This window comes from Vicugna pacos, chromosome 17 (genome assembly GCF_048564905.1).
Source record: "Vicugna pacos chromosome 17, VicPac4, whole genome shotgun sequence".
In the NCBI taxonomy this organism is placed as follows: domain Eukaryota; kingdom Metazoa; phylum Chordata; class Mammalia; order Artiodactyla; family Camelidae; genus Vicugna; species Vicugna pacos.
Window position 1 is genome coordinate 14,030,708 of NC_133003.1, and position 22,941 is coordinate 14,053,648.

The 22,941-nt window shown below is 36.5% G+C and overlaps 1 protein-coding gene across 1 annotated transcript in view; it reads left to right on the forward strand.

The window, feature by feature from the left end:
- The window catches only part of OXSR1 (oxidative stress responsive kinase 1), a 70,398-nt gene that overhangs the window by 2,357 nt on the left and 45,100 nt on the right, over positions 1-22,941 (forward strand). The window contains exons 2-3 of the mRNA XM_006200651.2: positions 14,356-14,468; positions 20,881-20,989. Of these exons, the coding sequence (XP_006200713.1) occupies positions 14,356-14,468; positions 20,881-20,989 (222 nt within the window). The remainder of the gene's footprint in view (positions 1-14,355; positions 14,469-20,880; positions 20,990-22,941) is intronic.

Genomic DNA, 22,941 nt, shown 5'->3' on the forward strand with positions numbered 1-22,941 from the left:
TTGAAATACAAAATTCAATGATTTTTAGTAAATTTATTGTATTGTACACCAATCAGCATAACCCAGTTTTAGAATGTTTTCATCCCTTCAGTGAGATCCCTTGTTCCTGTTTACAGTTAATCCCTGTTCTTAGTCCCTGGCAACTGCAAGTCTACGTATGTTTCCACACATTTGCCTTTTCTGGACATTTCACATAAGTGGGATCATATGCTATATAGTCTTTAATGTTTGGCTTCATTCACTTAGCATAGTATTTTTTCATTAAAAAAAGCCATAAAATCCACCTGTTTTAAGTGTACAGGTCTATAGTTTTTAGTAAATTTACAGAGTTGTTCAGTCATCACCACAGTCCAATTTTAGAACATTTCCATCATTCCAAAAAAGATGCCTCATGTCCATTTGCAGTCACTCCCTGTTCCCACCCCTGCCAGGCAACCACAAATCTACTTTCTGTCTCTATAGATTTGTCTTTTCTGGACATTTAATACAAATATGATCATATAATATGTGATCTTTTGTGTTTGGTTTCTTTTACTTGGCATAATGTTTTTTGAGATTCATCCATGTTACAGACTGTATTAGTACATTGTTCCTTTTTATTGGGCACCACTTGATGGATATTGGGTTGCTTCTGCTTTTTGCCTGTTTGGAATAATGTTGCTATGAGCATTTACATCATATCTTCATGTGAACATGTTTCATTTTTCTTGAGTGGAATTACGGGGTAAATCTGTGTTTAACTTTTTAAGAAATGGATACAGTTTTCAAAGTGACTATACCATTTTACATTCCTATCAGAGATGTAGGAGGGTTCCTATTTCTCTACATTTTTGCCTTCATTTGTTCTTTGTCTTTTTGGTTATAGCCATCTTAGTGGATGTGAAGTGGTATCTGATTGTGGTTTTGTTTTGCATTTCCCTAATGGCTAATGAAGATGAGCTTCTTTTCATGAGCTTGTTTGTTAACTTTTCATATCTCTTCTTTGGTGAAATGTCTATTCATGTCTTTTCCCTCTTTGGGTTGCCCATTGGGTTGTTTTCTTATTGCATTATAGAGGTGTGTGTGTGGGTGTGTATTCATTCTGGGTATGAGTCCTCTACCTGATACATAATTTCAGATATTTTCTCCCAGTCTTTTCATTTCTTAATGGTGTCTTATAAAGCATAAAAGTTTTGAGTTTTGATCGAGATTAATTTATCACTTTTTTCTTTTTTGTCAAATGTGCTTTTGCTCTTGTATCTAAGAAATCTTTACGAACCCACCATTACAACGATTCTTTTTCCTCTGTTTTCTTCTAGGTGTTAGAGTTTTAGCTCTTAGATTTAAGCTTCTGATACATTTTAAGTTAATTTTTCTGTAGGGCGTGAAGTAAGATGGACCATCTTGTTTTATAGATGAAGACATGGAGATATGGAAAGGTGAAATGACTTGTCTAAAGTCAGAGCTAATTACAGGCACAGCCAGCACTGGTGTCCTAATCTAGGATCCTTGTTTCCCGCATCTGCATTTGATTGATTTTTGGAACTAACTGGAAGATGATGATTGTAATCTAACAGATTAAAGGAAATATCCTCACAATGAAAAAATCTGACAGCAGCAGATATTTTGTAGATAACTCTTTTGAGTGTAGTAGGATTTGTTCTCTTTCATGTATCCTGTTTTTCATTTTCTAAAATGTGCTCCCTCTCATCAGTTGAGTTTCTGAAAGTTCCTAACATACTAACTCAACTCTTCACACTCTCTCTCATCCCGTCTTCCCAACAGGGAAGAAAAAAATGTTTTTCCTTGAACTACAACTAGTACAAGTAGCAAGGCTCAATAAAGCAATGTATTCTTATTCTTACTTTGCTTCCATACCAAATTGATTGGACTACAATATTTTGTAACAAGCTGTAAGTAGTTTTCAAAATGAATCTTTGTGATTTCTTCAGGTGACACTCAATTTTTTAAGAAACAAATGGTTAAAATGTAGGGGGAAAATGGTTTGGGAGATCGTTTGAATTTTCTATTTTCAAAGGATTGTGTTTTAAGGAAATGTGTATAATGGTGTCTGCTTTCTCAAAGCATATACATTTATTTGAACTAATTTTTTTGCATATGTGCTACTTGGAATTATATTTGTGGGGTTAATTTCTTGCATTCTGTTTTGTTCTTTTTCTGCCAAAATCCTATAGAAAAAAGAAAATTCCCTTCCCAGAACATAATAAAAGCATATAAATTGGGAATTCACAGCATTTCCTTTCGAAGAATTGTATCATCTTAAGCATGCTTTGGCAAAGGTTTGAAGTTTTTAAAGTATGATTACTTGTAGAAGATATAGTGTTATTCTCACTGTTAATCATTCATCTTTTCAGTGTTTTTAAGCTCCTTCCTTATCCCTGTTATTGTATTAGAATTTCAGACCAGGTGTTATACTGTATTTGATGTGCATTGAAGCAACTCTAAGAGTATGGACTTTGGGGCTAGACTGATCTGGATTCAGATCTTGGTTTTACCTCTTACTGCCTGTCTGATCTTAGTCAATTTGTACAAATGGTTTTAGTGTCAGCCTTTTGTCTGTAAAATGGGGAAAATGGTACCTATGTCATGAGGACTGTTTTGTGGACCAAGTGTAATTGTTTGTGGAAAGCTTTTAGCTCATATTCAATATTCCATACAATGGTTGTCATCTCTGACTTCCTTTTTTCTCTCCCTTTCCTTGTCGTTACACTTCCTAATTTTTGGTATTGCTGTAAAGTGTGAATACTGTATAATTTGGAATCTTGTAACACTTGTAATCTTGCAATATTTAGAATCTTTGTAATGTTTACTGGACCATCATTGCATCTTTTTTTCCCCTTTACTTCCAGATCTCATTCAGGTTTAGACGGATTTAAGGGTTTATGTTGGACATGGCAGTATAGCTGTGTATGGCCCTGCCATCCATGGTGTTGCCCACAGTACAGTGTGATGGCAAAGTGGGAATCCAGTCTGTCAAGGGCTGTGCCGTGGAGCTTTTGTTTTCGTGCATCTTGAAAAGTCATAGTAAATATTTCCTGTTTACCTGGGCCTATTTTAGAAAAGTGTTCTTTCAAATCTTGTTTTAGTAAGGTGTGATTCACCTAGCTTTGACACTTTGGTGAAGGCAGTCCACTAACTTTATTCTCTACTTTCCCTCTCCTTTATTATCTTCATTAATTGTTCACTAGCCACCCATTCTGATGTTTAAAGTATTGGTTTCCAAATACGGATTCCAGGATCCCCTCTCTAGCCCCTCCGTAAATGTGAAAGACAGCATGCTCTGTAAATAGAGTGATGCTTAATGGGTGGTGTGTTTTCTTCCCCTGATTGGCAGATTTAGCTAGGGTGACATTTTCAGTGAGGCCAACATTGGGCCAACAACCTCATAGGGTTACATCAAATAGGGTTTGCATTTGGCTGCGTGTAATGGGAAACAAATAATAGTGGCTTAATGAAATACTTTTTTGCCCCCTTTATATAACAGGAAAACTGGAGTGGCAGCCTAGGTGCCAGCAGGCACCCAGACTCCTAGTTTTTCACTCCATTCCACTTAGCGCATGACTTGCATTCCCGTAGTTGCAAGATGGTTGTTCCACCTTTAGCCTTGTTTATTTTTAATTGTATTTTTATTTTTTTCACAGAGGTACTGGGGATTGAACCCAGGACCTCATGAATACTAAGCATGCACTCTAGCACTGAGCTATATACCCACCTGCCTCCACCCCTAGCCTTGTGCTTGTCTTCCAGGTCAGAATAATATGGTAAAAGGACAAAGTCACATGATAACTCAGTTGGCTCCCTTTCAAAGGGCTTTCTTTCCTAGAAGCCTTGCTCAGTGACTTCCATTTCTATTTTATTGGCAGAACTGTGTCATTTGGCCATTTGCAAATGAAATGGAGCTTTTTATTTGGGCACATTGTTACTTCAAACAAAATAGGTCAAAGTTGTCCATTATAGAAGAAGGGAAAATTGTATGTTGGATAGGCAACTAAAAATGTTGGCCTCGGGTTTTTTTTTTAATTAAAATAGTTAAATAAGACATTGCAAGTAAATAATTTAACCTGACACATTGTAATGAGTTAATAAATGTTAGCTTTAATCTAAAGAGGTAGTTGCCTACCAATTAAGAGCATGGTGTTGAAACTTCATGCAGTTCTGGTTTCTAGGCCCCACTCTGCTGCTTACTAATTTGTGACCTAAGTCTTAGTTTTGCTTACATTGCTTTGTAAGATCAATTAATACCTAACTCTTGGGATTATTGTGAGGATTAGATGAAAAAAAAGAAATGCAGGTAAAGAGAGTGCTCAGCACAGTACTTGGCACACAGAGTAAATGCTCAATAAATGTGAGCGCTTGCGATGGTGATAATAAGGTCATGCCTGTGAAGGATGGGGCTGTTTTTGTGTTTGCTCTGTCCCCAGCGAGGAGATTTTTTTTCTAGAAAGTATATGCCACTACTTGATTGACTAATCTATTCAACAAATATTTACTGAACTTCTCTGTGTCGGACACAGTTCTCAATGCTAGAGATGAGCAATGAAGCAGACAGAAATCCCTGCTTTTGTGGAGTTTATAATCTGGTGGTGATGAAGTGCAGAAGTAAAGTAGGGAAAGGGGTTGGGAACTCCTAGCAAAAGAGGTGAGTTTTAAAAATGTCAGGGAAAGCCTCACTGAGAAGGTGACATTGAGGAAAGACCTGAGGAGGTGGAGAAGTGAATGTTGTGGTTGTCGGCGGGAACTTTGTTCCAAGCAGAGAGAGCAGCAGGAACAGAGGCCCTGAAGGAGGAGCATGCTGGCGTGGCTGAGGAATAAGGAGGCGAGGCTGGAGCAGAGTGAGGTGGAGGGTGAAGAGGTAGACTGCTCGCGGAGATTAGGGGAGCAAGGTGGTAGGGACATGTGGTCCTGGCCATCAGACGGTGCGAAGCCTGGCAAGTCATTGTGGTACTTGGCTTTTGCTTGGAGTAAAATTGCAAATCACGGCAGGGTTTTGAGCAGAGAATTAATATGATCTGACTTATGTTTTAAAAGAATAACCTGGGCTGCTATGTGGAGAATACTTCTGTGCGGGTGCGAGGGTGGAAGGAGGGATTATCCAGGGGAGAGAGCTAGTAGTCGAGGTGATGAGAAGCACTCAAATGCTGGATATAACATACTGAAGTTAGAGATATGCCGTTGGGTTAGATGTGAGACGCATCTAAGATCTTTGGCTGAAGCATCCGGAAGGATAGGGTTACTATCCGTTGAGCTAGGGGTCACCAGGGTGAACCGGAGAGAGAGGTGATTCATTGCAAAACCATTGGCTGCTAGAATAATTACTCAGTGTATGGCAGTGTGTTTTAATTTTCATCTTTGTATGGAGAAATAGCATGATTTCTGTGGTAATGACTGTTCTGTTTCACCAGTTCTAGGAGCTTTAATTTTCAATATGACTCTGACAAGAGGGCTAATTTAGAAAAAGTGTTACAAAATTGTAAATTCCTGTATTTTCCATGGTTCAGGTGACAGTGCCTTAGTCATCTTTCAGAATGAACAGTCTGGGCCAGCTCTTTAGTGAATGTAAAACCTTACTCAAAAATACTTAAAAACAAAATCTTTATTTTATATATCTGTTATGGTGATAGCTGGTCAAAATTTGGGAGGAAAATATCTTCAATTGATTTTGTTCATTTGATTTATTTTTTCTTCACAGGCATGAATAAAATCCATTTTTCTGCCTACTCTTTTAAATTTCTGGCTCTAGTAAAATGGCGAGAGACTCTGAAATTTTTTATTTAGTCCCCCTCATCCGTGTGAGGAGCTCCCTTTCTGTCTCAAGAGATGAGATTACCCGGTTTGAAGGATTTCAGGAGAAAGCCCATTCTTATTTTTCCACATTAATCCATCCTGGTTTGTAGTGTACACTAATGCAGCAGTTAAAAAACCAGCCAGGAGAGGAGAGGAAGAGTGGGAGAGTGGCGACGTGGGGAACGGTGCGTGCAGGATGCACGACGTGTAAAATAGTGAGCATCTGAATTAGGGCGCTGTATTGGAAATTGTTTTACATTTTCCTTTTTATTATTCTTCATATTAGGCCAGTGCTTAGTAGAGGGCATTAGAGCAGTAGCTTTCACACTTTGACTAAACCCTTCCTAACTGGCACCTTTTACACATTTGCATGTGTATTTACACTGAAGTGAAAGTTTTACAGGCTAATGTACTTTTACTATGTGTAGTACATACTGATGTTTTCTTCTTTTAAATTTTTTTATTGAAGTGTGGTTGATTTACACTGTTAGTTTCAGGTGCACAGCAAAGCAATTCAGTTATACCTATAAATATATATACATTTTTCTTTTCAGATTCTTTTCCATTATATATTATTACAAGAAATTGAATATAGTTTCTTGTGCTATACAGTAGGTCCTTGTTGTTTATCTGTTTTATATATAGTAATATGTATCTGTTGATCTCAAGCTCCTCATTTATCCCTCCTCCATCCTTTCCCCTTTTGTAACCGTTTTCTGTGTTTTCTAATTTGATTCTTTTTGCTCTAAGAAAAATGATGATTAAAACTCAGTAAATTGACTTTTAGTTTGAAAAATTCCTCATGAAGGAATCTGCTTTAAAAAAGAGATGAAATATTTTGAGCACCTGTATCTCTAATCCTGTGTTTTTAAATTACTGCAAAAAAGTTGATGAATAGTTAAAATAATTGTAAGTAAAATTTTTAAATATTTTCCCCTATCATATTTATGTTACTACTTGCTATTTCTCTGAAGTAAATTTTTTCTCATGAAAGCTAGAGCATCACTGGCTATTCTGAATTAGTGGCATTGAAAGTTGTGAGTATGTTAGTACCTTAAAATATTTTTGATTGCTAAGCGATATTTTGGCATTTGTTTTGGGAATATCAGTGAAAGCGATTGCTGGCATAGGAGAATTGGAGCCTGCAAGTCTCTTTTCATCATCAGGTGTGGATAACATTAGCAGCCTGTCTTTTGCCACTTGTTAAATCACAGCAGAATTTAATATCCTGGGGAAGATTGTTAGTGAATCTTTCAGTGAAAGAAAGGTACTTTAGTATATAAACAGTTATGATTTAGTGTTTTATTATTGGGAAAGTTAATTCTGTCTTTAATTAGAAATTAATAACAAGTAAACTTAAAATCAGATATTCCTCTGTATTTAACTGCAGCCTGATTTTGGGTTATATGGGGGGAGGGGGGAGAGAGAGAGAAAGTCATTGATGATGTGTTCTTGAATATTGGATTTTATTTTGAATTTTGCATTACATAAGCTTTGTGCAGAGATTTTCCTTAGTTTGTTGTAATTACAATTGGGCTTTATCCATGTCAGTGCTGTGGTTGTGTATATATGGCTTTAACCAGGGATTTTCGAATGAATTTAAATACAACAAACACATACTCTGTGAATTATGTAGTTGTGTATGTAGATTGTCTTCATTTTTTTAATGTTTGTAGCATATTAATGTTGGAAATGTGGTGGCACACTTGGATTTTTTAAATAACAGATTTATTGAGATATAATTCACAAACCATAAAATTTGCCCTTTTAAAGTATACAATTCAGTATATTCAGAGTTGTGCAGCCATCACCACTGTCTAGTTCTAGAACATTTTCATAGCTCCAGAAAGAGCTGCTCTATTGCAGCCCTCCCCATTCCTCTCCTTCTCTAGTTCTTGGCAACCACTGATCTACCTTCTGCCTCTATGGATTCACCTATTCTGGATATTTCATATAAATGAAATTACACTGTATGTGGCCTTTTGTATCTGACATATTTACTTAGCATGTTTTCAAGGCTTATTTATGTTGTAGCTTGTATCAGTGCTTTGTTCCTTTTGACTTCCAAGTGATATTCCATTGTGTGGATATACCATATTTTCTTAGTTCATTCATCAGTTTGGACATTTGGCTTGTTTCCATTATTTGGCTTTTATGAATAATACTGTGATGAACACCTGTGTGCAGGTATTTCTGTGTACATGTTTTCTGTTCTCTGGAGTGGAAATGCTAGGTCATATGGTAACTCTGTGTTTAACATTTTAAGGAAGTGCCAAATTCTTTTCCAAAGTAGCTACATCATTTTATAATCTCACCAGCAATGTAGTACACTTCTAATTTCTCCACATCCTTACCAGACTGGTTGTTGTTTCTCTTTTTGATTATAGCCATCCTAGTGGGTAAGTGTTATCTTGCTGTGGTTTGGGGAAGAGATTTTTAAAACTGAAAACTTTCTATTGGAAAATGTTATACATAGCTCATTGTATGTTGATCTTTATTCTTAAATATTTGCGTGAATGTAGTAACAATAAGTAATAAAGAATGAAAGTTTAACATTGAAATAAATAATTCAAAAGAGTATATTTAAATTACTATGATGTCTAACTAAGCCTGACTCTTAGATATTTCACTAATGTTAGACCATTTAAACAATGGCAACTCTTAATTCATCTTTAAAATAGCCTTTGCTCTTTGCCAAGTTCAGATGTTAGTATATGTTTACTTGTTTTGGAATTTGAAAATGATCGCAAAATTATCAAGCTTCTTTTGTTGAAGTACTTTTTTCTTTGGTAGAAATCCAGACATTTTCTAGAAGACATGAATATTTCATTTTAAGATGACAGACATAATTGAAGTGATTTCTTCTGGTAATATAAATAATAAAGTGAATTATAAATTGGGGGAAATGGACTTCCTACCTAATCATACTTTTCTACATTAGCATCAAAGGACAGAATACTATGTACTTTTTATTTTCACTTCTGCTAAGATGCTCCTTTCCGCTTTCTGTTAAACACTCTTAACTATTTCTGTGTATCCTGTCAGAAAACTTTGAACACATATATATCCTTTTATAGAATGCTTTTTCAGTCTTTGGTTTTTTTCCTCTTAGAAATTTAAGTTTTAAAGTCCTTAATGTTAAACTACCATATAATTCTCTTAGATGATCTACTTGGCTCTTTTACAGGCTGATGTAGAATCTTATTAAAGTAAATATCTCATTCTTAAAGTGAATGCACTCAGTGAGAGTTGTCTAAGTAGTATTTCTCCCCAAATATTGAAAGCATGTTGCATTTTACATGAAGCATTCTGCTCAGAGTTGCTTTTTCTTAATACAGTTACTGTGCAATACATATTTTTTCTTTTTCTTCCCCCATGCCCTCTTGTCAACATTTTGGTGAAATCACTTTTTATTTGGGAAGAAGATGAGAGAATGGAGAGGAAGAGGGAAAGAATTTAATGATTGCATGTTTTTTCTTTTTCTTTTTCAGTGTTTCCAATTCATTTAGATCCAAGGCTGAGTATTTGTATAGGAGAACCAATGATTAAAACACTGAAAAAAACTACAATTTTAGTGTTATGGGTAGAGATAGGGAGTTGGTGGGAATAATTTATCTTTGTATGTTTTGGTAAAGAATCAAGTCCTTTAGAAGCAGAATAAACCTACCCTATGCTAAATACTTGAGGAGACACAGCTATTTTTTTTAAACAATTTAAACACCTAACAGTAATATAATAGGTAAGTCAATAAACAGTAACTATATTTATTGAGCATTGCTATTTCTAAGCACGTAGTCAGGAAATGAAGACTTAACCCTGCCAATGATAGTGGAGCTTAAGTTTGAATCTAAGTGTGTTTTCCATGGAGCCTCTTGAAGTTAGGTGAGTTTCGAGTTGGACTTTGAAAGAAGTAGGAGGTATGGATGTATATGAAGAAAGCAGGGCGAATGGCTTGCACAGAGGCACGGAGATGAGATTAACTAAATTGCATCTGGGGTGTGGAAAATAAGTTAAAAGTGTTGAGTTATCAAGAAGTACAGTATCAAGTAGTTGCTGTGGTTTAGTGATCTGAGGAGTGATGTTGTGCAGATGGTGTTTGAAGATTATTTTATTAATGGTAACAGATGAATTGAGGCCTAGGCTTTTTTTTTTTTTTTTGGTAAGCAATCCACGGAATTTACTCAGAGTTTCTCTCTCTCTCTCTCTGTACTGTATTCTTTGTGTACATGTGTGTATAGTTCTGTGCAGTTTTATTACATGTATACCTTTGTGTAACTGTCCCTGAATTTGAGATACAGAACTGTATTCCACCACAGAGCCTCTGAGGCCACCCCTTTATAGTCATCCTAACCCCTCTACCCACATCCCTAATCCTGACAACACCAATCTGTTCTCTGTCTCTGTGATTTTTGTTATTTCAAGAGTGTTATATAAATGGAGTCATAAAATATGTAGCTTTTTGAGATTGGCTTTTTTCCCTCCATATAATACCAAGTAATTGTGCATATCAATAGTTCTTTTTTATTGCTGTGTAGTATTCCTCTGTGTGGATGTACTACAGTTTGTTTAACCATTCACTTGTTAAAGGATATTTGGATAGTTTTCCAGTTTTTAGCTATTATGAATAAAGCTGCTGTGAATATTCATATACAAGGTTCTGTGTGAACATATGTTTTTGCTTTACTCAGATAAATACCCAGGCATACAAATGCTGAGTTGCACAAGTCCATTTTTAGTTTTAAAAGAAATGGCCAAACTGTTTTCCAGAGAGGCTGTACCATAATTTATATTCCCACCTGCAGTGTGTGAGTGATCCAGTTTTACCACATCCTTACCAGCATTTGGTGTTATCACTTTTTTTTTTTTCTTTCTAGCCATTCTGGTAAGTTATACCATTTCCACTGAATTGCTTTGTCAGAAATCACTGGGGCACGTTTTTGTGACCATCTATTTTTGGGTTTTTCTATTCTGTTATGTGTGTGTATATGTGAGTCTCTCTGTCTGTCCCTCTGCCAATATCACACTGTCTTGATTACTGTAATTATATAATAAGCCTTTCAATTGGATAGCATGAATCCTTCAACTTTTTCTTCTTAACTATTGTGTTGATTACCATCTTTCATTTTATATAATCTTTAGAGTAAGCTTGTCTGTGTTTATAAAATACTTTGCCAGGATTTTGATTGGAATTGCATTAAACCTATATGTAGTCAATCTGAGGAGTAAAGACGTCTTTACTACGTTGAGTTTTCTAATCCATGAACATGGTGAGTCTCTTCATTATTTAGGTCTTTTTTGTTTTATTTCTTTGGTATTTTGTAGTTCTCAGCATACAGATCCTGCTCATATTCTATTGCATTTATACCGAAATATGTCATTTGGAGGGAGCAATTGTAAATAATACTGTGTTTAAAAAATTTTTTTTCCTAATGGAGGTACTGGGAATTAAATCCAGCAGCTCACACATGCTAAGCAGTCTCTTTACCACTGACCTATAACCCCACCCCCAGTGATGTTTTAAAATTCTGGTTTCTACTTGTTTGTTGTTAGTATATAGAAATGTAATTGGTTTTTGTGTGTTGATCTTTTATCTTGCAACCTTGCTAAACTCTCTTATTAGTTCTAATTAGAACTTATTAGAGCTTTTCTTACAGATTCCTTGAGATTTTCTTTATAGGCACTCATGACATCTACAAACAGGGACAGTTTTATTTCTTCTTTTCCAAGCTGGATGTCTTTTATTTCTTATTCTTGCTTTATTATGTTGTCTAGGACTTCCAGTACTATGTTGAATAAAAGTGATGAGAATGAACATCCTTTTCTTTTCCCCAGTCTTAGGTGGAAGGCAGTCTTTCACAATTAACTATGATGTTAGCTATAGGTTTTTGGTAGATATTCTTTATGAGGTTGAGGAAGTTCCCCTCATCCTAGGTTGCTGAGAGTGTTTTGGTTTTTTTTTTTTAATCATAAATGGTGTTGGATTTTTTTTAAATGTTTTTCTATATTCAGTTGATACAATCATGATTTTTCTTCTTTAGCCTATTCATATAGTGTATTACATTGATTTTTTTTCTTATTAATATTGTACCAGCCTTGCATACCTGAAATACATACTACTTGATTGTGGTATATTACCTTTTGCTGGATTCAATTGGTAACTGTTTTGTTAAGGATTTTGCAGCAAGTTCATGAGAAATATTGATTTGTAGGTCTTTTGCTTTTTTTTTTTTTCTTTTTGATGTCTTTGTTTGGTTTTGGTGTTGGTAATACTGGCTTCATGAAATGAGTTGAGATGTGTTCCTGCTTCTTTCATTTCTGGAAAACATTGTGTAAAATGGCTGTTAATTCTTTTTTAATGTTTGGTAAAATTCTTCAGTGAAACCGTCTGGGCCTGGGGATTTTTTCAATAACTTTTAAATTATAAATTTGATTTCTTTAATAGTTGTAGGATTATTCTGGTTATCTACTTTATCTTGGCTGAGTTTTAGTAGTTAGTTGTTTAACTGATCCATTTTTCCTAAATTGTTGAATAGTGAGCAAAAGTTGTTTGTAGTATTCCCTGTTTTAAAAAGATCAAGATATGTCACATAACATAAAATTGACCTTTTTTAACCTTTCCCCAAAATTAACCATTTTTGAAGTGTATAATTCAGTAGTTAATTTTTAGTACATTCACAGTGTTTTGCAGCCATTGTCATTGTCTAACTCCAGAGCATTCTCCTCACCCTGGAAAGAAATCCTTTACCCATTAAGCAGTAACCTTGCGTTCTCCTCTTCTCCCGGCCCCTGGTAGCCACTAATCTGTTTTCTGTGTCTGTGGATATGCCTATTCTGGACATTTCATATTTATGGAGTCATGCAGTATATGTGATCTTTTGTGATTGATTTCTTCCTGAGGTGTAATGTTTTCAAAGTTCATCCATGTTGTTGCGTGTATCAGTGATTACTCTTTGGCTCATGGCTCCATTGCTATGACCACTGCTTTCATTGTCTCATCTTCTCTGACTCTGACCCTCCTGCCTCTCTTTTATAAAGACCCTCATAATTACATTGGGCCTAACTAGATAATCCAGGATAATCTTTTCACCGTCTATATTTTAATTTAATAGCATGTGCCAAGCCTTTTTGCTGTATATGGTGACACTCACAGGTCTGAAGGATTAGGACAGGGACATCTTGGGGGTGAGGGTGTGTTAGTCTAACTACCATGTGGGCTTCAGAGCTTTTATTATTATCCCACTTCTCCCTGAGGCTCTGTTCTTTTTTTTTTTCAGTCTGTTTTCTCTTTGTTGTTTAGATTGAGTAAGCTATTGATCATATCCTCAAGTTCACTGAATTTATTCTCTGTCACTTCTAATTTTCTATTGAGGTTCCCCAGCAAGTGTTTTGGAAAGTGTATGTTTCAGTTGTATAATTTCCACATGACACTTTTTAAAATAACCTCTAGTTCTTTGTTGAAATTTTTCTATATTTAAACTTAACTGTTTGTTGAAACATTTTTATGATGCCTACTTTAAAATTCTTGTTGGATAATTCCAGCATGTGGTTCATTTTGGTGTTTGTATCAATGTGATTGCTTTTTCTCATGCAAGTGTGTTTTTCCTAGTTCTTGGTATGACATGTGATTTTCTTTTTAAAATTACATCCTGGACATTTAGGATATTAATGTTAGGAGACTCCTGATCCTATTTAAAATTTCTATTTTAGTAGGCTGCTTAGGCCTACTTTTGTGAGCTAGGTAATTCCTATGATAACTTAATTTTCAGAGCTCTAGTGGTACTCTTCTCTTCTGCTTTATTCTTCTGGCACAGCGAAGGCTGACTGGTGGGTGTGGGTCCACCCCTTGCCTCACCATGGGCAGATTGGCTGAAAATTGCCCCGGGTATGGGGCAGGGACCTAGTTGCCCCTTTGGTGAATCTGGCTTCCTGCTGTCTGGGTGCGGGGGTGGAGATGTGCTGATGCTGTGGTGGGTTGGGTGGAGTGTCCTGTAGCAACTGGGGAATCTAGCTTCTAGGTCGCTTCTGAGCTTCCCCTTCACAGTCCTTTGGTTCAAAAGAAGGATTTGTCTCATTTGTCTGTCTGTCTGTCTGTCTGTCTGTCTATCCCTGTTGGTGGTTCTGGGAGGCAGGCTCTTCTGGTGCCCACTCATGGATATATGTAGGTCAGAGACCCCGTGAGCTCACAGGGGGGTCTCCTCACATCCTGAGGTTCCTAGCCAGACAACCTTCTTTCTATCTTTCAGAGTCATTTTATGATTGTTCAGTTATTTCTGGGGTATTTCATTGTATTTGGAGAAAAGCACGGAAATGTGAGCCTCTGCTATCATATTCTAGAATTTCTAGAATGCTGTCAGTTTTAATTTGTGTATGTGTGTGTGCTGGTATTTATTGGCAATTCTATGAGATGGTCGAGGTATTTGCTTCTTAATTTTTTGAGTGTTTCTCTGCATCTGTTGTTGCATGTAGAAATAAGTTAAGAATTTTTCTCTTGTTTAAATTTTGTAAGAATTAGAAATGTCTTGTTTTTATCTACCCATCTATTTATCTACTCATCTATATGTCTATCTTTAGGGAGTGGAGCAACAGCTGTGGTCCAAGCAGCATATTGTATCCCTAAAAAGGAGAAAGTGGCAATCAAACGGATAAACCTCGAGAAATGTCAAACTAGCATGGATGAACTCCTGGTATGCACTTCTCATATTTCTTGTTATATTCATGTTAGAGTGGGAAATAACTTGAACTTTTGGTGACTTTTTTATAAAAAGGTTTGTGATTTCTTCATTAACAGATAATGCTTACTGTAAAATTTATAAAATCCAGGTAAGTAGAGAGAAAAAGATTAGTTATAATCTCATTCCAAAATTGAAATTTGCTATATGTGTACATCTAAACATCTGTTTTTATGATAATGTAATCATACAATTGTTCTTTTCATTGAAAAATGTATCATAGAGTTGTTTCTATGCCTATGAATATGAATTAATGTGGTTTTTAATATGTGTGTAGTATTTTGTTGAATATTTTTATTAAACCTCTTCTCTGGTATTGGACGATTTTTGTTTCCTCTTTATTGTTATAAACAATGCTTACTTGCTTCTTTCTTTTCTTAAAATAGTATTAAGCAGTTGTGATTTCTGGGTCAAATGGAATGGCCTTCTGGGAACAAGGTGTCAGTCTGCCCTCTGACCATTGATGCAAGATGAGAGACAGAATGACCCCCAGGCAGCATTGGCTTCTCCAAAGCCTAGGGAAAGGGAGAAGAAAGGGGGTCCTGAGGATCTGTGGCTGCATGTGGTGCTGTGTGGCATTGAAAGCTCGTTCCCCAGGGCTGTCTGTACTTCTTTTATGTGCCACGATACCTAGAGCAGTTTTAAGTGTGTAGTAAGTGCTCAGCAAGGGAAATGAGACAGTTTTTCAAATCATTTAACTTTTTAAATCTTCAGCTTCTTTGGCTTAAAATGGAAATAATACCTGCTTTGTGTACCTCATGAAGTTTTTCTTGAAGATCAAATGATACAGTACTTGAAAACTATAAACTGCCACACAAATAGGAACTAAGATTGTAATGTTGTTAAGTGGTTTCTCTAAGATCAAGTACAGCTATTAGAGGAAAGGCAAGAACCAGGCCTCGGGTGATCTCACAGTCTGGTGTTTCTTCCAGGGTCCCAGATTGGATTTAATTTCTGGTGTAGTTTGTACTGAGTATTAGGGAATAATTGGAATAACAGGAAAAGAGAGTAGAATTATATATTGAACTTTCAGCAGAGGAGACAAATGTGTTTCTTCAGGAGTTGGTAATGCAGAAGCAGAAGCAGAAGAATTGGGTTGCTGGAGTGATTTTGAGCCATCTTTGGTGAGAGAACACATACTTGGAAGGAGATGCTGACTGACATACTATGTGATGATCTTGAATTTACAGATACCAGCAATACCTTAGAGCACCATTTAGGCATGTGAACTGCAGTGATCATAAAAGAAGTCTAAATTGTAGACTAATTCTGTTAAAGAAAAACAGTGTGTGTGTGTGTGTGTGTGTGTGTGTTTTAATAAAGGTACTGAGGATTGAACCCAAGACCTTGTGCATCCTAGGCATGCACTCTACCACTGAGCTATGCCCCCCGCCCCAGAAAAACAATATTTTTAATCTATAAATTAAGACTGGAATTTGAGAAGCACAATATGAATTCTTATCATCTGCTAGTTATTTTATGTAATTCATAATAGTGGATAGTGTAAAGATAAGTGAAAGTCTTATTTATTACTTTATGACTAAAGAAACTGAGGCTCAAAGTTTAAATAACTTGACTAAGGTCATGTGATGATAATAGCAAACGTCTCTTTGGTGCTAGGCACCAGAGTGTACTGGAACCCCATAAACGTCTCTGTGAGATAGGCAGTAGCTCCCTTTTGTAGATAAGGGAAGTAAATCATGGTAAGTAACCGAGTCTGGAGTAAAAATTAGGTTTTTCTGGACTCAGGTCTGTTATTTTCTACTTCATATAATACTAACAAAATGATTATATTCTTCAAAAAGTTCAAAACTAAAATATGTGACATTCTTGAAAGTAATATGTGTGTTATTACACTAGGGTCTTTTAGAGGAATGCAAATTTGATATAGCTTAGTAAAGGGAAAAAAATTGGTTAGATATCCATAAAATTTGCCCACATGTTCCAGTGAGTTTTACATTGCAAATGTATTATTTGTTTGTCCAATAGTTAAAAAAAAAAGTGAAGGTGGAGGAAAGTGGTTTATTTGTAGATCAAATTTAAGATAATTGGTTTGTTTTTTGGTCTGAACACAGGTAAGATTCCACTCAACCCTGAAGAAACTTCAGGAATATAAAGAATGCCTGATCTGTTTGTGGTGTTTGTGGTGGTGTCAGGAACTGAGAGCTGAGTGCCAAGGGCTGTTTCTAAGAGATGTGAAGTCCTTCAGTTTACCTTAAAAAATCTATTAGATCAACATACTAAACTTTTGATGTTGTGATTTAAAAATTTATTTTCAAAACTGCCTGATTAAAATGCGGAAAGAGTGCTCTGGGTTCTCCAGAGAGTGCTGATGTAAACCGATTACAGGTGTGTGTTGTGTGTGACAATCAGTGGTGAGGAGGGGGTGTGTTTGCTCCTTTCTCTTGTCAAAATGTTTTCTCGTCTGACAACCTTTGCTAAGTGTGATGGGAAAATCAGCTGTCAAAGCTTACTACATTTATTTTCTCCAGAGACTTTACTCACAGACTTTTCTCTAAGAAGAGCACACAAAGCAGTATATGGAGATTTTTCTCTTCTCTAGTACATGCTAGGATAGGATTCACTGGACAGACATCTGAGGGGACCATTAAGAGACTTAAAACGTCTTTTCTTCTACCAGGAGGCTCACGATCTATGCCTGCTGTACAAGGCAGAGTGTGACATATGCCTAGAAAAGGTATCGAGTCCCATGTTGGAGTACAAGGAAGAAGATGGGGGCCTTTGTGGAGATGTTTGTGTCCTGGACCACCAGGGCTGGGGAGACTATGAAGAGGCAGAGATGAAGACACTGCCAGGCAGGGGTTTAGAACCAGCAAAGAGTAACATATTCATTTATATGTATAAAGGAATGTTATATATTCATATTATGACTGTATACGATATATAATATTACATATTTATTATTATATATTAGTGTAACTGAAACAACATTTTCATAAAACAGTTCTTAATTATGTGGAAAGCACTCTGATTTTTCTATTCTATTTCTTCTTATTTGTTTGTCTTTAATGTGATCCACTAAATTTATTTCATGACCTGTATGAGTTGCAGCCCATAGGTTGAGGAACACCAGGCTACACAAAGAAATTTTGAGACCCTAAGTTTAGGCAGTGACACTTACAATGGAAAGGAAGACACAGATTCCCTAGGCATTTTATAGATGGAGAAATTGTTACTGGTAGACTGAGCACTCCTTGAGGGCAGGGACTTTGTTTTGTTCACTCTGAATGAATGAATGAATGAGTGAATGAATGAGTGAATAAACTAACATTCCTTGGGGACTGACTGAATTGTGTGAAGTAGAGGAAAACCACCCATGTTGGAGTAATTAGAAAACCAGAGAGTAAATAGAAGAAATCAAGATAAGTGAGTTTCTAGAAGGAATGCACAGTCATCACTAAAATATTGCTTCAGGTGGAGAACTGAAAATTCCAAACTAAAGATCTGGCATTAGCAGACAATAGAGGACTTTTCAAGAAGGAGTGGAGTCACTTAACAAATGTTGAGGAAGCTGCTGGGAAATTTGAGTCAGAATGAATATACTGCTCTTGCAAAGCACTTCATATATATATATATATATATTTTTTTTTCTTTTTGAAAGGAAAGGGAAAAGGGTAATTCTGCTGGGAGTTAAGATAAAGGAAGTTTACTCCTCTCCATTTAAAGGGGTAGAAGAGAAGAGAAGGAATATTTAAGGCCCTTTTAATCTTTAAGTTTTATGGTTCTCCTGACAGTCTTCTTTTAGAAAACCCTTTGTAGTACCCTTTTCTCAGAGTAAAGCTCAAAATGTGTAGCTGAACATTTAAGACCTTGGGTGATCTGACCTCAGCTCTGCGTTAATTGTCACTCTCCTGTGTGATTTCTCTCTCTTTCACCTCTCACATCCAGTTAGTCACCAGGTCCTCTTGTTTGCACCTCGATAGTATTATCTCTTGACTCCTCCCTTTCTTTTCATTCATATTGTCACTAGTTTTTTTAAATTTCTATTTAATGATACTTTTAAACTTATGAAAGAGTTGCAGGAGCAGTACGAAAAGTTCCCGTATGCTATTCACCCAACATCTCCTAAGAGTAACATAACCATAGTACAATTTTCAAAACTGAGAAATTAGCTTTTTATTATTTTTCAGGCCATGATCATCTCACCCAGATCGTGGCAACAATGTTAAACAGAGTCTTTCCGCTTAGTGCTGCCTTCTCTCGTGTGTTTTCCGCATCGCAGCCTGAGTGACTTCTGTGATAGAACAAATACAGTTCAACATTTGATGCCTTTCCATTCCTGTTAGGGTGAGGCCTAAATTCTTGAACACAGTTACAGTGACATGGTCCCAGGTAATTAAACAATCAAAACCCATAAAAACGTACTTATCTTTCCTATTTCAGTGTCAATGTAGTAAAACTTCTTAAAGGAAGCCATCCCTGATTGTCACTCCTATTTTTTGATACTTTACCTCTCCAATGAAATTGTGTAGTATCTAGTATCAAACTTTTTATTAATCTGTGTTGTAAATTAGTATGTGTCTGACATCTTCACCAGGCTATAAGTTTCATGAGGGTTTACTGTTGTGGTCAAGCACTTAGCACTGTGCCTGGCACATTGTAGGCACTTGTTAAGTTTCTGTTGAAAGCATGAACTGCTTACCTTAGACAGGTTTACTCCTGTGTCCTAGAATCTGTCTTGTGTATTTCATCCTTTTTTTTGTTAATTATATGTGCCTCTTACCTTATACTGCTGTAATATCCCACATCCTGCTGAATTAAACACAGTTCCCACCTCCTCTGTGAAGACTTCTTGCCTACCTTAGTTGTTTCTTCCTATGGATTCTTGTAACATTTACTATTTTTACTGCTCATTTGGCACGTATATGCTGTGCTGTATATTCCCTCTCGTATGTACATATCTTATCTTTTCAAATCCTGTGTAACTATGTCAATAGGCAGGTGCTTACTTTAGTTCCTTTTTCTTTATCCTTCATGTTTACTTAGTTTTTAGTACAGACTGTGCTAGTGACTTAGTTGGTAGCAAAAATGCACACAGCAAAGTCCTTGCCATAAAAGAATTTACATTCCAGTAGAGAAGATGAGAGGAGGAAAACTAACATTTATTGAACATTTCTTAGAAATCAGGGATAATGGACAACTTTTATTCAATTGATCTTAGTGAACAAATACCAAGAGCATAGGGCAAATACATCAAGGGGTAAAAAGCTTTATAAAGTACTGTAGGGTTTCATTAATTCAACAGATATTTACTGAGGGTATACTATGTGCCAGGCACAATGATACGTACCAGTAATACAGGGTCTCAGCTCTCATTGCACTTACAGTTTGTGAGGGATACAGAAAGTCAGTAGGCAGTTCCAGTATAGTATGATTATTTCCACCCTGTGTAGGAATCAAGTTTTAAGTACTTGCCTACTTGGAGCTCTCAATCTGGCAGGGAAGGACAGACAGGTAAGCACCTTACTGTCCAGTACACGTGTGCCATCAGGTAGGGAGATATGCAGGGAGCTTGGAATCCAAGAGAAGGGAAAGCTAACTTCACCTGGGGAGCTGGAATAAATGGTATTTTGGCTGAAATCAGAAGGGGGGAATTGGTATTTTTAGTCAGGTGAAAATGAGGGAAATGTACTTGAGTCCGAGGGAACAATAGGATTAGATGTCCATGGTTAGGAGAGGCTCACTTGAAGTCACTGTGGCAGGATCATGGGACCGGGGTGTGTCGGGGGTAGGGTCAGTGACAGACAGTAGGAATGAGGGAGAGGTAAGTGGGACCCTGATCACACAGGGCCTTTCTAAGGCATTTATCACACCAAATCTAGTTTAAATTTGTTAACTGACATAGTGTACATAAACGTGCTTTTGGCTCACATTTCTACTTTGGATTTCATTTGTGGACTTTTTAAAGTGAGTATTATTAATCATTTCATAAAAATGAGATGAAATAATATTTAGGGGGAAAAACCAACCAACAAACAAAAAATCACCCTCTGTTTATTAGTAATTACCCTCTGTGACTGTAAAACCAGATTTTCCAAGATGGTTCTTCAAGGGCACCTTGAAGTAAAAATATGTGTCCTAGTGGAGGCCCCTGTGGTGCTGCGCCGGGGTGTGATAAACAGTGCATGTTTCTAGTTTCAGAGGTTGCTAGTGTAGTGAATGGACGGCTAGAGTCAGAATAGACTGAGGGGAACCAAGTGGTTTTTTGGTTTAACCATTCTTGAGGAGGTCAGGGCCATGGAAATTCCAGAAAGGTTGCAACATAGTCTTGGCATTCCCAAATCAGGACTTTAGTGTTGTTTTAGGCTTGCACATAACAAATTACCATGTTTTCTCTTCTTTGTAGAAAGAAATTCAAGCCATGAGTCAGTGCCATCATCCCAATATTGTGTCTTACTACACATCTTTTGTGGTAAAAGATGAGCTGTGGCTAGTCATGAAGCTGCTAAGTGGAGGTGAGTACAAGGAAATGTCGGCTTCCGTGGTTTGGAAAGTTCATACAGATATTCTTTTCTGTCCTGGTTTGGTTTTCATGGCCATTTGCTACTGAGGAGACACTGAGAATACAGTATGTGCTAATGATACTGGTGTGCGAGCTGAGACAAGTTTCACACAGTGCATTTGGTTGGCATGACTTTCCAGTTGCTCTTAATCTAGGAGGGTTCCCTCCCACTTCCTCTCTTCCATGCTACACACTTGTTGAAGGTTCTGGTCGGAAAGTGTCTATCTTGTAGAATGTCCCACATTCTGGGTTTATCTGGTTATTTCTTCCAAGTGATGTTTAACTTGATGTATATTCCTTTATTTACTACAAATTGAGAATTATGCCTCAAGGCTTATTTGGACAGAATATTTTGTAAGTGATGCTGTGTACCTCATAGTGCATCACAGCAGCAAGTAGTATTTGCTATGTGGTTGTATCTTTAATGATGATGTTAATTTTGGTTGCTTAAGATTATGACGGCCAAGCCTCCCCATAGAAAAGTTAGCTTTATTTCCCTCTGCAGCTAGCAAGTGATCTGTGGGATGATACTTTGGCACTGTGAATCCAGTTCCCCAGAAGTCTTTTGTCTCAGGATTTTTAGCATCCATTGACAATTGTTTGAATCAGTTATTTTGTCAGAGGTTGCAGAATGGTAATTTTTCTTATTGCATCTTTTTTTTTTTTAAACTGGCATTCTTTTCTGAAAAGGAACTTTTTTCCCTTATTAACTGGGGCTTTTTGATTAATCTATACTATAGTTCCTACCAAAAAGGCAGGATAAATAATTATTTTTTTAAGGACCAATTTTCAGAGTGAAGAGTTAGCTTAAAAATTACTGCCAGTGGTAGCAAATGAGAGGGTGTTTATTTTCCCCCTTTTTTCCCATTGAGTGAGGCTTTCATTTTTTTGAAATATCATTATATAGACTCAAGGATTTTTATGTATTCAGTGTCTTTCAATCAATTATAATCTATTCTTTTTGATGCTCGGGTTATCCAAAATTTTGCCAATGGGAGTCCCTTCAAGCTGACTCTCTTGTCCTTTTTACATGAATCCTTCAATCTGTGGTAGCTTCCTTAGTTTTTGGTTCAAGATTTCCTAGACTCACATTTATATTGCTTTCCTCAGACCCAGAATTAGCCAATACTCTGAGGATCTCTGATCCTTTTTATGGGAAATGGTATTTAGAAAGTATAACTTGGATGCTTGGGATGCTCGTCGTTACTACTTCTTCATTGCTTTGAGTTGAAAGAGCTTAGAAATACAGCATATTAAAAATAAATCATGATTTAACATTAATATTTCCAATTTAAGTTTAATGTTACAGATTTTGAATCTCTTTTCTCTTACACAGAAAATTTTGGTCCCCCCATTTTAACATAATTAATATTGTACTTTATCCTGCAGTATTATATTTACAGTTATGTCTGCTTTAGTCCTTAGAGTAAAATGCAACTATTGCTCGTTGAAAACAGTGGGCCCTTGATATGTACAGATTGAAGATTTTGTTATGGTTACCTGAAGGCCCATGCCATGTAGTAGATTAGACATTTTGCCACAGCATGGATTTGAGTCACGTGGCAAGATGGAGGGGACGAGCGAGTGATGGAGCTGCCTGACTTTCCCATCACTGCGCTGCTTGTTTGCATATCTATTTTGTGTGGGAGCATGAGTTTCCATTTTGGATTGTAGGGTTACAGAAAAGATCATTTGTGTTTGTTTGCCATTTCAGTACCATTGCTCATTGAACATGTTACTTCCCCAGAGAGGCTTTAAAGGAGAGTCTTTAGGCTTTAGAATTAAATTCCAGGTTTCCTACTTAGCAGTTGTGTCATTGGGCAAACTCTTTGAACCTATTTACTTGTCTGTTAAGAGGGGATACCTTTTTACATTTCGGAGTATTGGGGAGGAGTAAACGAGATG